The following is a 17,328-nucleotide window of genomic DNA, read 5'->3' as shown; positions in this document are numbered from 1 at the left end:
TATACAAGGTGTGCTTACACTGACGTCCGTGCTTTGTATGCGAACTGGCGCATATGCAAATGAGCTTAGGATATGGCCCTATCGACTCGTGTGCTTGGCGCCCCGACGAGTAGCAACTCAGCTTACTATAGAAAAAGCGCACATTTAGCCGAATAAAAATTTGTGTAGATTCCAAAGCTTTTCAGTATAAATTTGGAATGTCTGTACACGTGCTTATATAGGGAAGCCCGTCTCAACGCGCATACCTTAACCCGAGCGCACTTAATCGTATGTATTTCGAAGCATCTTAGCCACACACCGAGTTTCACCAATCTTTTCCCAGTAGGTATGTCGCTCGACGCTATATAATCGAGCTACAAATTACGTCGCCTGTGCATGGCGAGATGAGCACCCGACGTCTCTTATAGAGCGCTTTGTTGTTTTATCTATCATTTTGTTTGCTTCTTGTTTGGAGTGCGTCGGCCGTTTGGAAGAAAAACAAACAAACAAACAAAACAAAACAAACAAGAACGTTTACATCGTGGACTCTCTTTATGCGCTCAGCGAAAAGATCGGAGGCGTTTCACGCTGTCAGAAATGACGTGTTTGGGCTCGAAGTTGCTATATAACTATGGGAACAGCTGTTCGGTTTGAAATTTATGATGCGTCCCTTCACGCAGCATATATATATTAAAATGGCGGGCGTGCAGTTACTTAAAAGCGACGGCGCTTGACAGTTATACGCGCGCGCGTTAGCGCCGCGGCAGTCATGCGTGATTTGCTCTTCTCGTGCGTTATTCAGACGCTGGGACGACGTCACGCACACACACACACCCAGCCTTAGCGCGCGCGCTGTTCCCACCGTCGCGAACTGTGGACGTGTGGGCGACGCGCACGCATATTGTTGTACGCGTTTATGCGTGTGTCCGCGCTACGTGCACGTTCGACGCGTGTGTGTACGACAGGTATGACGCAGGTATATAGTGTCCTTCGATGCCCGGCGCAGCGTGGAACACGCTGTTGTTTTTTTTTTTTTCGCTAGTGTTCTCGCTAGTGTTTTCGCGAACTTGATCCGTGGCATGTCCGTGACTGAGCCGCACGTGAGCTCATTCCGCTAGGTGCCGTGTCACTGCCGCCCCACTGATTGGGAGCAGACCTTCAGGTAAGCTTTCGTGGAGGCTCCGTAACAATTGGCATGGTAAAGTTTGGGCTTGATGGTTGATAATCCTAATTATTCTTGCAGAGCGAGGCTGAATGTATAGACAGAGACAAGAAACAACATGGACAGCGCTGCCTTCCAAGTGGTTTTATTCGCGGAATGGACACTCGTACCGGACTGTGCGATGAAAACACCAAAATTACCGCATTATACCTATAATGCTGCTGGGTTGGGCCTTTTATGAAGCTAGAGAATCGCAGAGCAAAATTAGTTTTTTACCAAAGAGTCAGGAACTTGGGCGAAAAGAAATGGGTGGCCATATAGTGCCCAAGTATCTATACCTCAAAGCGCAGACACGGAATGGAGGAAGAGGTCAAGAAAGTTGGAAATCAAGTACAGGGTAATTGATGGTGTGCATAGACAACCAGGAGTCTACAAAAAGAAAACGAGAGGAACAGAGACGGTAAATTAAATTCCAGAAGGATGAAAAAAAAATACAATGGAGATTTACAGATCCTACAAGAAAGAAATCAGGAGGGAGAATCTGTACGATAACACAAACGGGGTAACTTGCTATTTGAGGCCTGAGCTGGCTGACTGAGGACAACTCGGCACATTGTAAAGGAATGCCAAGATACTCACCCTGCCGGGACCGTAAGGAACGTCTGCATTCCTGTAGCGCCGGGATTCAAAGCTGGTTGGAGCGTTTACTTGGCAGTGGTCGAGGTAAGCAAGATACGTTTAGAGTATTGGTGGAAAAATAGATAGGCAGTGAATATATGGAGCCGGGGTCATTGCAGGCATAGGTAACCTTATAATTAGAGATGGAGATTTTAATGGATAGATAGAATATAAATTAGAGATAGGCGAAATGCTAGACTGCAATAGATGTAGTAAAACCTGATTAGTTCAAGCAGGCTATGTAGGTGACTATTTGTCGCCGCCCTGTTTCAAAGGGGATATCATTATATATTATCGTCATCAACTGACCCTTTTGTTCTTGAGTGTCCTTGTTTCCATTTTACCGAGCGTGGCTTGGTATCAACGTCATGATCTAAAAGGCGGAGAAAGCGCCTCGCGAACTCATGACCTCGTATATCTGTATTGCTTTGTATACCATAATAAATTACTCCCCCCCCCCCCCCCCCCCCCGCCCCGCACCTCTTGTACAAAAGCGAAATACAAGTTAAAGAGATTGCTTAGGCGTATCTCTTTGTAAAGGCGTATTTGTTTCTTCATTTACCGTTATTTCTTGTGTTTGCATGTGCAATCCCTTTGTACCATGGCAGGCTGATTGGTGTATGCTTATATATTATCGTATGGTCATTTTGTTGACACGCATTGCTGTGTTTCTGCGTTTCTTTATGCTCGATGAAATCCTTTTCATAGACACTGCATAAGTTTTAATCATCTTTTTCTCTCATACGCTATGCTCGAGTTCGCTGCATAGTGTTATTCTGTTAATGTGCCGTGTATCGTTTTGCTGCCTGCAAGCTCTGCCTCTGAAACCTTCGATGTCTTTGGCAGGCCTGAATAAATGTAGTTTTTATCAGTGGTGATAAAAGTATCATCATCATCATCATCATCATCATCATCATCATCATCATCATCATCATCATCATCATCATCATCATCATCATTGCGGGGAATGACTCAGGCGCAGCTCATCGTGGCTGGCACTGCCATCGTCCTCTGTTGTTTCTTTTTTCACTTCAACGGTACGACACTGCACAATGACACCACTTGTTTTTTTTTTTTTGTTGCGTTCTTTAAGTTCTGTACAATATCGCCTAGTCGTACATTGCCGTGGATCTAAAAAAAGAAAATGAATTCAGAGGTTTTACTTGCCAAAACCCCGGTCTGTTTTTGAGGCACACCATAGGGGGGGGGGGGGTACTCCGGATTAATTTTGACCACGTGGGGTTCTTTAACGTGCACCAAATGCACGGTACACGGGCGTTTCTGCATTTCGTGCCGCTGATGTACGGACTGACCTAGCGCGTTGCGACAGTGTGTGAAGGCGCGTAGTGCTAACTGATTTAAGAGGACGTTGAAACGTTATACTTCTGAGCACACTTATTTCCATAGTGTCCGGTTTACGGTCTGTCTTTCTTTTTTATGGTTGGTCGTGCGCCAGCGAATGTGCTTCTTGTAGATATCGTATAATATGCTCATACCTCAGAACTGTCTGAAAATAGCAACACATTCCGCCGTTTCCGGTATTTCTGAACGCCTTATATGCGCTTCTTTATTCTGCAATGGAATTGCGTTTCATATATATGCGCTGAATGTTCTACTGACACGCATAGCAGGTTCAGCGAGAAGTTTACAAAACAAACAGGTGTCGATATTGACGCACCGTTAACGGTTCCGAGGTCTGCACGAGTCCTTGTGGCCGTACGTTCAAACATTCCGCGCTTGGGTAATTTCTTTCCTTTCTGCGGCAAAAACTCGGCTTAATTTCACGCATCTCGCATTTCCCCAGCGCTTACAAGTTTCCCGAACTTATAGCTTTGTTCGGGTGCGCGCGTGAAACACGGCCGCTTGCACAACGTGATTGCAGGAACTCTGTCGCACGGACCGGCTCGTGCTCGCGACGTTCCGCGTATCTACGGCATTAATATAAAAAAAAAAGGAAGGAAAAAGAAAAAAAAAAGAAAGGAAGGCGCCTGTGTGCCGTAAACTGGGTCCACGTTAAAGATCCCGAAGTGGTCAAAATTAATGGGCAGTCTCCCGCTATATACGGCCCCCCACGTAATCATTTCATGGTTTTGGCACGTAAAACCGCGGAGTTTGATTAACAGGGGAGGTATACTACGCTGTGCCCGATAATGCAATGAACGTTTTGGGCGAAAGTTGTGCTATGCACTCGCCCTTTGTCCTTTGTCGGCATAGATGTCGTCAAGATGAAGGTGGAAACACAGTGGCGTGTATTTTAATTGATTCATTCCGAAAAATAAAATGATAGAAAAAAGGCGAAAAAAGAAAGGTTAAAATGAAACGCCCAATCCTCAGCCGGCTGTGGCTCCCCGAAATGCTCGCTTGCGTGGGCGTTTTTTCTTTCTTTTTTTTTCGTAGAAACCCGATGTGGGGGGGGGGGGGGGACGTGTGCTCTCGTATTGCACGCAGCGGTATTGTCCGCGCCCTCAGTAATCGTGCGCACTGCTGGGGGCCCTGGAGTGAAACGTTACGAAGACCGCCTTTTATACGAAATCTAGTTCTAAAGTAATTATACACAGCTGTAGTTCCATGGAATTTTTCATGCGAAGCATTCTTTGCGGAAGGTCGCCTCGCTTTAGTATTTAAAAAAAAATGACGTGTCACCGACGGTGGAATCGATTCTCTTCCTTTGAGCGCTGCAGCTCGGTGCTCTTACCATTAGGCCACGATTATTTTTATTGTTATTATTATTATTATTTTCCCTTTTTGTGATCGCACGCATACTTCTCGCGTTGCAAAAGCAGCCATCTCTTCGCAACACTGGCATCTGCGCCCCGTGTCCCTTTCTTGTCTCCTTTCTTTGGGACATAGCCGGCGCTTTGAGGAATCTTGTTCGACTGCACTATCTCCGGGATCAGCCCACCTTCACCAGTACTCTCGTCGTAGCGGCTTGCGCTACGCAGGAACTGTGACACGTTGTACCGACTTCATGATCGCCCAAGTCAATCGTCTTTTTTAACATTTCCTCGCCGGGACACAAACGCAATTGTCGTTTTACCATACACACCCAGCCTTAGTGACGTTCAATTGTATAACGGGGAGTCCCTGATGACTTCAGAAGCCGTGTTCCTCTCGTTTCGCGCTCTTCCACTGTCTGTGTAGAACTCGACAGTCGCTGTGTCTTCAGCTCACGTCTAACGGCCGGCGCAGAAATCTTGCCTTTGCCGCCATACGATCGTTTTCGACGTGGTCGTTTTCGTGTTGCTGTCGTCACACACACACACGCACACACACGCACACAAAGCTGTAAAATTTGGGCAAGTCCACCTGGTATCGGTTTGCAGAACTCTTAAACAATGCTGGATTGCAAGGTACCTACAGGATGCTTCGCGTCAGGTCGATTCCCACAGTTCGTGGGGTCTCTACAATTTTTTATTCTCTTCCTCCCCGCCCCTTCCCTCCCTTTTTTCGTTTGTTTGTTAGGTATGGTCGTTCCCGTCTTTGTATGTTTCCTGCGTTTGGTGGATCGCTCTACGGTGGCGCGTATATAGAGTAATCGGGAAACACCTGGAGGCCGCAACCATTAGAAGGCAGAATACTCTTGGGCTTTGAGCTGTGACGTAACGCGGGAAGGCCGACAGCCTGTTCTTAGCTGGAGCGTCTGCCTTCCATGATGACGCCGCAGTCAGCGCGCGCAAGCGTTCTGTTGTCTAGAAGCGCGAGACTCGTGCTATACAGCGCATGTTATTTCGAAATACTGCGCACCCGCGCGAGTAGCCTATTTAAACCAGAGGGCACCACCGATCGCCTCGGCCGCCGCCATCGCCATCATCAAAATCATTGCGTCATCATCATTTAAATGCACTGCTGTTACTGCAAGCCAAGCACTCATATCCCAGAGGTCTCCGATTACCTCTGCCCTGCTTCATCAGTGAACTCGCGCTATGCTTCGAAATTTTCTACTCACTGCTCCATCCTTGCCGCCCGCGACTGTACTTTCCGTTCCTGGGCAGCAATTTGGACTCGGTAATAGTATAGCGATCTTCGATTTCATGAGGTTCTCGAAAAAAGAAAAATGCTAGAGGGAACTCTGGCGCTATAGTGCTTACGAGAACTGCAAATACGGCGGTTCAGTCAGCATGGGAATGATATAGCTCGTGAATTTAGTAATCTTTGTACTTCAGACTTAAAACGGCTTTGTGATTGCAAAAAGATGGATTGTACTGTTGTCGGTAAAACATTGCGTCGTATAAATGCTACAATGCAATGTGATCATACATGTGGGGAGAAACTTATAGTCTTTAGACGTTTAGAACTAAAGTATGATTGCGTGAAAAATTTAGAAAGATACCGCGTAATAAATAACGCGACAAGAACGTCTGATGACGCAAGCACGCTAATTAGGTAAATCCATGTGTACTGCCCAATAACTCCCGTGGTGGCTGAACGATCGCGGCACCCTGCAGAGCTACCTCTAGTAATCTTCTTAGGAAACACGATTATCGGTTTTATTCTTTCCACAAGCTGCTTAACTCGGCAGAACGACAGTCAGAATGGCAACCATGTCGCCCGCCGCTGTGGCGCAGCCACTACGGAATTGTGCTGCTGAGCGCGATGTCGCGACTTGGATTCCCGGCTTCATTTCGATGCGGAAGAAGTGCAATAACGCTTGTATATTCTTGGATTTTCTTGCGCGTGAAGAAACCCCAGGTGGTCAAAGCCAATCCGCAGACCCTCCACTACGGCGTCTCTCAAATAGCGCCGAGCGTTGCTTTGGGACGTTCAATTCCACGAATGAATCAGTCGTGCAGTCACGTTTGTAACGCGTTTAACTGCGAGAGGTGAGCCGTCTGCTTTTTGTTCTGCGACAGTAGTGCTGACATCGCAACCGTTGATAATGTGGTCTATACGTACTTGGTTTATGCGCCTGCTCTGCTGCTGCTGAGGTTCCCGCTTCAACGGGGACGCGCTCGCCGCATGGTCGCTCTACTTTAGACGCGACAGAGCGCGGACGCTTCCTAACCGCCAGTGTCCCATTTTAGACGACCCCGCGGATTCGACGGAGAGCTCATTTCGGCAACTTGTCAAGGCTGGTTTAGAGGTCTTCCCTCACCCTCGCGGATTCCGAGTTACGCAGAAAGAAAACTAGAGCCCTGTTCAGGTCACGCGGCGGGGGGGGGGGGGGGGGGGGGGGTCGATTATCTCGTGGTGCCCCGAATTGCGCTGTCGTGCGCAGGTGTGATATAAGAAGAGGAGGAAAAAAAAGTCGCGTTTGCTCTGCTGTTATTAGAGGCGTAACGGAGGAAGGCCATAAACGTGTCTGCCATATAGGCGGCGTAGCCCTAGGCTTGAGGATGGCACGCGAGTGGTACGAGAATATGGAGAGCTGTAAAGTCGCCATTATGTACCGCACATGTCCGTGTATAGGAACGCTGCCAGCCTCGAATGCTGCTCCACAAAGGCGCCGCTATAGAACAAGCGTGCTGCGTGCGACCAAAGCTGATCGATTGCGAAATAATTACCACACGACGCAACGAGACACCGTCTTTGGCGAAGAGTTTCGAGTTCGGGTCAGGCTGACGAATGGCGCCCGCTTCCTCTGTACTCGCTGAGGATACTCGACGCCGTTCGGGGTCCTTCATTAGTCGGGTCGGCTGCGTAATTCGCGTGAAGGCGTTGTCGTCTTCATAAGAGTCGTAAAGCAGAGTATAATGATCGCACATCGCGCAGTAAGCTTCCAGGTGTACAGAAGGCTGCGTGTTTCCTCCGTCGGGCTCGCGAGACTGACCGGTTGTTAGGTTACAGTAAGATTGGTCATTAGGAGAAAATGTTGACCTCGTGCTCCCAATAGTCCCGAAAGCGAAATATGGAGTCGGAGCTGAAGGAGGAGGAGGAGGAGGAGGAGGAGGAGGAAACAACTTTGTTGACACCAAGGACTGGGTCCGGTGAGGGGGGATAGGAGTCAGGGGAAGAGGAAGACAGCGGGCCATCAGGCCGCTCTAGGTGGCCGAAAGTCCTTGTGCTTCGGCGACCCCTATGGCCCAGCATACGATCCGGAGTTGATCTCCCGGCCGTGAGCTGCGCAGAGCAGCCTCATAACGCTCCCGTCGCTCAGCCCCCTCAAAGGGCGGGGTAGGTTTGTTTGGGCAATAACGATATATACGATTAAAGTCGGCTCGCGGACTCGAGATGAGACGACAATGGGGTAAGGCGCCACCCTGATGAATTGGAGAATTGATGAAATGAGAAACGAAAGCTGAAGAAAAATGTATTTTCACGACTGTATTCATTGCTGAGAGGATAAACAGCTTGAAGGGGGATGGTTGGCACGCTTTCTGAGGACAGTGGACTATGGTCGATCATAACAATGCCGTTGTGGATAGGCGGCCACAATACGAGCCTCAGGCTATGTTCTTTCCATGCTTAAAATGACCGAGGTTGAAAAAAAAAAAGGAGAGAGAGGACGCGTTATGTCGTACGCTAGTCGTTATCACGTGCTACTTCAAAAGGCCAGCGCAGCTATTGATGCGCGTGCAAGGCGCTTACACTGAGCACTGTCGACGACCTTCATAGATGATGGCACCTCACAACGAATTTGCTGCAAAAAGGTTCTAGCATTGAAAAGGGCGCTGAACAAGAGCAACACTAAATCAATTTTGACTGGAATAACGTTTCTCTCAACATTCTACAGGGTGTCCCACGTAACTTGAGCCAAGATATTAAATATGAAAGGCGCGTTTTAAGCGAGTTGAACCGAACGCATACTATTCGCATTGGCCTATAGTAACTCAGGCAATCTTTTGTTTTCCCCGTAACTCACTAATTAATTAATTACCCGATATCTTAATTATTGGCTGGGAACCCCAATTATGATACGCAGATTTGTAGTGCACCTTCAGAAACCACCGATCGGGTTGTTTCCTTTACGATACGTCTCACGTAGTCGTTTTTTCGGGGTTGCAAAGAAAGCCCGCGAAATATGAGAAAAAATCCACGTGACAGAGAGCTTGCGCAGTCGTATCCTGCTGCTCTCAAGCATGCGTTCGGTGAACAAGGTCGGCTGCATCGTGACTGGGGACGAGGAAGAGGCAGGGCGTCCTTTATCTCATCGGCAGCACTCGGCCAGCAGCGTGCATTTTCGCCCTCATCCGACGCGAGCCGACCTTGTTCACCGAGCGCACGCTTGAGAGCAGCACGATACCACTGCGTTATTGCGGTGTAACCATAAAACGAAGTAAACTGTTGAAGAAAGGAAGGTGGCTGCGTAAAGCAACGGGATCCCGCAACTGAGCCCAGAGTCGTTGCCAGGCCAGCCCCGACAGTTTTGGGCTGACACACAAGGATTCTCTTGGATGAGCAGCTGCCTTGGTTCATTTCATTTTTTTTTAATTACTGGATGAGCCTGGCGCGTGGAGCGGATCAAGTTGGTGCAGTGTCAATGGATGAAAGAAATTCAGCGAATGATCGCATTCCAATCCTTATTGGAGCCAAGTAGACAAAATAAACTAATTGGGTGTATTTCACCAACGCGAACTTTACTGGTTGGTAAAAAATAGAGAAAAAAAAGGGGGGGGGGGAAGAAGACTTCTCTATTTCTTTAGACTAATTGTTAGAAGACGCTGTGAAAATTTGTTGTTTCATTTCTCGGGGCGAACGACATCCGTCTCGAAGCAGAATTAATAAGTATATAAAGCGACGATCACGTTCTGTCGCACGTGCATGCTAAATGTATAACCATAAAAGTGTTGATGGACTGGATTGTGGCGTAACATAACGGAACTCAAGCAGCTGCAGGGCACAAACGGCGTTGGTGCGGAACGTTCAGCGTTGGGACGTCTTTTTTTTTTTTTTTTTAGGCGTCGTTTCGGCCACAATCTCATTAGCGGCTCGCCTTGAGCACCTCGTCGAGACGCCCGCAATCAGCTTGTTTTCTACCTCCCGGCCTTTCTTCGTGAATGTGTCAGCCCAAAAGGAAAACGTGTCATTCTTCTTTCTCCGATAATGGGATCGGAGGGCGCACTTTACGAATTGACGTGCGGATTTGAGAGCGCCAATCCTCCGTCGCGTATTTCCTTCCGCATCGTTTTGCCCTGTTGGACGCGTCGTCGTTCGTTTCTTCTCAATGTCGTTCGTGGCCACCCGTGTGCCTATGCCGTTACGTACGAAGAAGTGCGCGGGTAAGTTACGTCACTGTGGGCGTTGAATTGTTTGTCTGCTCAAGCACGTTTTCCGCTAGGCGATGAGCCATATCTGGCGTTCGTTTGGACCAGAGGTCGTTTTGTTATTACGACTATTATTAATTTTTTTAAAACCCTGAATGCGTTTATTCCCCTCCGTCGAGCCACCGTATCATAAGCGAGATACGCTAAGCTGGTTCAGCTCGTGCGAGATATGAGAACGTCATCACTACGTTATGTGCTTCGTAGTACTGCATACTTCAGGCGGAGCGTTCGTGCCGCTCTGAAATATTGAGCGGGCGCTGCGCGCTTTAAAGGCTTTCGTTTACGTTATCAACTGCCGCGGGCTATTTCTTCCTTCCTTATTTATATTTTTTTTGTAGAATTATGTTTTGTGTAGGCGCTGTTACGCGGCTGATGCAACAACAACAACAACAACAACAACAACAACAACAACAACAACAACAACAACAACAACAACAACAACAACAACAACAATGACAACAACAACAACAATGACAACAACAACAACAATGACAACAACAACAACAACAACAACAACAACAACAACAACGACAACAACAACAATGACAACAACAATGACAACAACAATGACAACAACAACAACAACAATGACAACAACAATGACAACAACGACGACGACGACGACGACGACGACGACGTTCTCATCAACACGCACATCAGTGGCTGAAGAGGCAGCGGCAGAGAGTGACAACGGGTGACGGATCTTGCACACACATAAGAAAAGTGGCATATATAACTTAGCGCCCCTAAAGATTGATAAATTGAAATAATTGATATTCCTAAAATTACTGTACCAGAAGTACACGGCAAAAAGCGTTTTGAAAGGAAATGTTGGCATTGCACCTACATGGCTGTAAACCAACGCTACGTTCAGGTATACCTAGAGCAAGTGCAGTTTCCTAACTTGCCTCGGCCTCGCGCATTTCCGGGGAACTAATCTGGTGTATTGAGGAAGGCTTTTGAAAAAAAAAAATAAACTGTAGCCCCAATATACATACCTTGCATCGAGATTTGTAAACTGATATCTTGGAACTGGATTTAATTATGTTATTGAAGGCGTCCCTAGTAAATGATATCTTTAAAAAAAAGAACTATCAAGATTCATTTCCACAGCTACATCTGTTAAAAAGCTGTTAACGAAGAAACTAATTTATCTATTTAACGTAATGAAAAAAAAACTGAATGACTATCATACAATATTTAACGCGCGCTTGAGCGAGTATATGCAGTAACACAATTTGTTTTCTACTAACTTTCCCTTTAGAAAACTTTGTTTGCCTTTTCTGATAATTTGAAGATTTTCGCTCGATTAAAAAAAAGTCTTTCGTTGACGTGCCGTCAAACTTTTTTTATTATATATATAAATAAAAAAAAACGTATGCCTATAGCTAATCTTGAAAAGCACACATCGCCCGCTGCAAACGAAATTATGAGCGTGCACTTCATTCAACTGATATTGCGGCAGCTCGTTAGGTTAGGAAACGTCCTAGATCGTAGCGGTATCGGCGCCTTCTTCATATCTTAGACAATGTGTCATTTTTTTTCCTGTTATGTTGCTGTGTCTGGTCGCGGGCTTCTGTACCTGACGCTTCTTGCGCATGATTGCAAAGATGCCTTTTTTTTTCTACTTGGACATACATGACCTGTTGGTTCTGCTTGAATTATAACTCGCTTCCCGTTTTTGGTTTAAATGATTGAACTTTCACTGCTCTACTGTTTTATTCGATAGACTCCGGGGTCTCGTCAAAATACAATATCCCGTTCGCTCTCCATGTCACTCACTCATTTTCTTCTTCTCAATGACCAGCGCCTAAATAATTTAACGATTGCTTTCGCTCGATTATATTCCCTGCTTATCATACACAGTTCACGGCCGACCGATCCTGGCGATAACGTGTATGTAGCGCTGCTCGGACCACTTTCGAAGCACGAGAAGGAATAGCGTCGGAGTGTGTAATCGTTACGTTACATGCCAGCAGAGTACAGACTTTTCGTAAGTGATAACCAGTCCTATCCCTTCTTGTGTTGCACAGGCTAGCCGCCGACTGCTCGAGCGGGGGGGAACATCTCCGCAAGAAGGATGCCCGGGAGTCGCCGCTGTTCCTCCTGACGACGCTAGCGCCCCACAGCAGCCATGCGCCGTAACACGCGGCGTATGCTGAAGCTGGCGCTGACGGCGCTGGCGTTGGTGCTGTGCACCACGCTTCTGTTCCGCAGCCTAGCCGGCAGCGGGAACCCGGTGCTGGACTTTGTGCCTGGCGGTGCCTCCTTCCTGCCCAAGGCGCCACGGGAACCCAACGTCGGCGCCGAGGTTAGAGCCCTTCCGCCTATCTATCTGGCTCGTGGCCTGGCCTTTATACTCCTGACTTGGAGCGAAAAAAAAAAAAAGGGGGGGGGGGATCGTGGGAGGAGCGACTACGTCTCACCCATAGAGTCAATTCCTACAAAAATTACCAGAGGGAAATTTGAAGCGCTGGCGCCTACGGGAGCTGCAAATTTTGTGGTTATTCGGCCAGCGTGGGAACGACGGTTGGTGCGAGGACCTGCGGATTTGCCTAAATTGTGTCCTTCTGATTTCAAACGTCTTGGTGACTTTGCAAGGTTATCACTTTCGAGGAAGTCCTGCATTACGAAAGCGACAATTTGCAATGAATATGCGTGTGCGCGGAAACTTAATTAATATGCCGTACTGCATTTGGAAAACTTCGATTTCTTGGAAATTGCATGGGACAGGTAAAGTGCTGTAAATAACGCCGCGACAACGTCTCAAGCCACAAGCGCGGATGTTAGACAAATCCGTCCACTGCCCATCGTTCACATGGTGTATAGCGGCTCAGCTCGTGACCATTGATGGTGTTAATTTTATTGGGAGTATTTCCTAAGGTAACACACACATATTGTTCTGGCTGACTTACCGATCGACGCTGCCATCGACTCCAAATTACGCTTTTCTTTCTCGTCTAGCACAGCGCAGAGCCAAGGTGTCATTTGCTGCGGCGACGTGCGCTCGTTCAGAATGCAAGTGAATTTGCTCGCCTGACTTGGGTAAAATTTGGTCAAGTCTGACGAAGTATGCTTCGAATGCTTGATTTTAATTTATTTGGCGTAATAATATTGGTCACTAGCAGGATAATTCAGGCGCAAAACTTGGCATGTTGAATCGCGCTCCACAACCTTAACGACGGTGCGTTAGTGTGACGCCATGGACTTCGAACTATTTTCGCTTCTTTTTTTTTTGACTGTTTTTGTTAAAGGAAAGAAATATTCTCCATGTTCAGCTGGTTGAGTCTTTAATGCCTTTATAATGATCTGTAACCTTTGCGCATCGATCGACTAATAACGAGACCTGGGCGGATGCTGTCAAACTCTCATGACGTCAGAAAGAAAAACTAGCGCGGAATTAGAGGTCATCTTTCGTTCTTGCGTCATTTTTGGCGTACAGAGTCTCCGCTCACGCCGGGACCTATGTATGTGGTATACCAGGAATGTAATAATCCATCCATCCTCGAGGCGTGTACTGACATGTATATTCGAAGCTTTACTAAAACTCTGCCATACGCTTCTCGCTCCGTAAAAGGTGAAACATAGCAAATATGAAGGTTGGAAACAATTATAAGATATTTTCAATTTGATACTGAAGTGCGGTACCTCATGTCATCGACATTATTGTGACATTGTGACACAGGGTAAAATTTGCTGACGTATCGCAACGATAAGGCTAGGCGTGATGGTGTTATGTGATATATAGCACCGTGTGATATATAGCTCGAATGTGGCAGGCACTGCAATCATACGAGCGGAGTGAAGTAAGCTAGTGTATCATGACGTCGTGACGCATACACCTAGGTACTGAAACCGAAGCTGGTTCGGAAAAAAATAGTATTATGGTAAATTAGTCAGGCCGCTGTGGCGCTTGTTTACGTTCATGCTTTTCTTAAACGTATATAGTTGTTCCTTCGTCGCAGTGGAGAATAATTGTTGAGGCGGAAGTCGGCGAAACTTATTCTGCCTCGAGAAACGCGTGTGCAATGCGTGAAAGATGGAACAGAGAAGATTTATGGCAGCGCAAAGAAGGCGCAAAGGAGGATAAACGAGAGAGCAGCGTTGGACGATGGTGCCACGCTGCACCGCTATCGCCAGGCAGCAAGAATGTGTGCGTGCGACTTCGCAGAAGAGGGACCGTGCAGCGCTTCTGAGAAAAAATATATACGGAAAGAATGAACATAGTTCACTTAAAGCACCGTACTTTCGTACTGGTTCACAATATTCTTTCTTTCTTTCTTTCTTTCTTTCTTTCTTTCTTTCTTTCTTTCTTTGCTTTCGAGGTGTTCCCTTCACGAAGAAAGGAAGATAAATATTTAGCGCGCTTGGGAAGCGACGAGCCACCAATGTGTTGCTCCAGTCGAGCCTACGCTGGGCCTCCCAAGTCGTTAGCGCGTTGGAGAGAGAGCGCCGCCACGGGGACTTGGCGTAGGCGACCGCATATCGTCGCTTCTTCGGAGGGACGCCGCCAAGTTTCCGACCGCGGTGATTTTTCGCGCTGGCGAGCAGGTGGCAGGTCGGTTGCGAGCACTCTCTGCGCGTCAAAGCCACCACTAATATAAGTGCTTGAGAGTCTTAGAAAGTCTATAGGTATTTTACTACGGTTACTATAAATGGGTCAATCCATTGACAGACTGTGAACTGCTGGTCTTACACATTTTTTTATCGACTAATATCTATAGATCCACTGGAAACAGCGTGTCCAGGAGATGTGTGGACCACAGCTAGGACATATTAAAATGAGCTTGTTAACGACTTCATTTTTTTTCTCGCGACAATGTGTAGGCTGCCAAAAGAAAAAAAAAATGTCCGTGGCCTTGGCGTTCTCCAGCTGTGCACGAGGTCGCGGATTCGATTCGTGTCTGCGGCGTCATCAATCCGCTGATAACGGAGCGCAAAGGCTCTCGTGTCCCATGCTTTGGGTGTGAGTTAGAGAACTTCCAAATGGTCGAAATTAATCAGTAGCGTCCTGCAACGTTGTTTGTCTGAGACTGTGTGTTGCTTGGGAACGTTAAACGCAAAAAAAAAAAGAAAATGAATTTTGATTTTGACACAAGGCTGGCAAAACGTGGACTGGCGTCGCTTTTTGCTTGCAAGAGAGAAAGAAAAAAGAACGAGAAGTTGAATGTGTTCGTTCAGGCTTTTCCAACTGATTGCAACACAAATCCAGTCATCGTGACATCCGCGTGTCGAATTTGGCGCTGCACAGGGTTCAACGCTGGGTCCGTTCTCATTTCTAATCCATTTCAGCGGCACAAGAAACGCATCTCTCACCGTGAAAATATTCGCGGACGACTGTATTATGCACCGAAGAACGAGCGAGACTGGAGATAAGAACGCATTGCAATCAGACCGAATATACTTTTATTTTGGTTCCACTAGTCGCACGTAGAGCTTCTCTAAAACAAAGACCATGATGTTTACAACCGCAAATAACTTTGAACCGAGGTACCATACGCGATTCGGGCCATTCCTTCTCAAAGTGTATCCACATACAGATGCCTGACAGTCCATTTACTTTCTGATATATCCTGGAACGAGCACATTATTACCATGACCAGCAGGCCATCCGAGGCACCTGGGTTCATTGAACGTAACTTGTATTTGGCCAACTTTTCCACTAAACTAATGGTATGCAGTACGCTTGTCCGCCCAAAGGCAGAATACGCCACGATAATTTGGAAACCCCGTCTGACGTATCTGTTCACTAAAGTAGAAGCAATACGAAAAAAAAAAAGCGCAATGATTTATCTCAAAAGAAAAATAATTCGCGCAACTGTGCAGCATCGCACCATATCAAGGAATCACTTTCATTGCTCTCCATTCAAAATCGCAAACATCTGACGCTATTATCAAACATTCATCTGCTTTATCGCAGTAAATCCTTGTCGCACGAATCTCACATGAACAGAGCTTATAGTGTTTTTGTGCGGTAAAGTCACGCCTTTAAAAGTGCAGCCAAAGAGAGCGACCTTCAAACTCAGTTACCGAGTACGTACCGACGATTCACTACGGCGTTACTTTCCGCTGCCTTCCATGCACTAATGTTTGTTTCTTGCGCATAAACTTTCCAGTGCATGGCGTTTCCCCGACGATGAAAGCATCAAAGACACCGCGCGCAGTTATCACACCCACCGTTGGCGGCGGCATCCTTTGACACTGCGTTCGAGTCTGAAAATGCTCTGGCGCTGCTCCGACAAGTGCCTTAATAATGGTAGAAGCGACACACAAAAGTGGGTTACGTAGTGTGGTGATGTGAGAAGGAAAAGGCAGCTCCGAAACGGTTTCTTCGTATTTTTGAGCAGTCAGTCTGAACGCACTCTGGACAACCCCATTACATCGCTCTCTGGGGTGATTGGGAGCGTACATTGAGGAAACATTGAGCCGTTTCGTGGATGATGTTGGACCAGTGAAAGGCAATCGACTTAGGGATCGTATTGTCATCGACTGGCTGCACGCCGGCATCTCTTGCGCTTCATGCGTTAGTCGCTCGATCCCGTGGCGGTGTACATAGTTTTCGAAAACGTCCTTGAACGTACGACATTTGAATTGAATATCCTGCAGTTATGTCCAGCTTGTTACAATCCGAAACTCGCCTTGAAGGCTATAGGTGAATGGTGATATACAGACGTAAGTAATGCAGACAGTAAAACTTAAAAAGAAAAATTGTTGAACTTCCCGACAATGCACATTGGGTTATGAAGGACGTTGCGTGTTGTTGAAGGGATCTGGAATAAGCTTAAAGGGGTTGAGACACCAAATTTTGAGGCTATAAAAAGCCTGTTGTAGGCTGCTTCTGTATGCGAGGACACCCACAACGAGGTATTGTGCTCCGTAAATATTTCAAAATAATTGTAATTCAGCTCCAAAAGTCGCTAAAAGCTCCTTCTCGTGGTCGAGACCTATCGCTAGCGCGGCTGCTACGACGTCACAGCGGAGGAACGGAAATATTGACGTCATAGCACACTAGCACAAGAACGTGACGTATGATCAATAGCGATGAAATGTCGATTACGGAGCCTGCTGAACCGAGAAACCGAGCATAGATAGCCTCCACTATGACCGAGCTACATGCATATAGAAATACTTTCTTAATGCAAAGGGGTAAGACGTGCAGACGCGGACACAAGAGGAGAGAAGTGGACAACACGAACGCCGCACGGCGGCCCGCGAACGGCAAGCGGCGTGCGGCGAGTTGCCGTGCCGGCTCCGAAAGGGACTAGGATATGCAGCCATTCGTGTCCACCTTTCTCCTCTTGTGTCCGT

The 17,328-nt window shown here is 47.1% G+C and overlaps 1 protein-coding gene across 3 annotated transcripts in view; it reads left to right on the top strand.

The window, feature by feature from the left end:
- LOC142579251 (putative polypeptide N-acetylgalactosaminyltransferase 10) overlaps positions 1–17,328 on the top strand; it is a 174,141-nt gene that overhangs the window by 24,107 nt on the left and 132,706 nt on the right. For all 3 annotated transcript variants that reach the window (XM_075689274.1, XM_075689272.1, XM_075689273.1), the window contains exon 2: positions 12,054–12,331. In XM_075689274.1, coding sequence (XP_075545389.1) covers positions 12,155–12,331 — 177 coding nt within the window. In that variant the 5' untranslated portion in view covers positions 12,054–12,154. The remainder of the gene's footprint in view (positions 1–12,053; positions 12,332–17,328) is intronic.

The sequence above is a fragment of the Dermacentor variabilis genome, chromosome 4, assembly GCF_050947875.1.
Source record: "Dermacentor variabilis isolate Ectoservices chromosome 4, ASM5094787v1, whole genome shotgun sequence".
NCBI classification, from domain to species: Eukaryota; Metazoa; Arthropoda; class Arachnida; order Ixodida; family Ixodidae; genus Dermacentor; species Dermacentor variabilis.
Note: the sequence above shows the minus strand (reverse complement) of the source record. Positions and strands in the feature narration are given on the sequence as shown.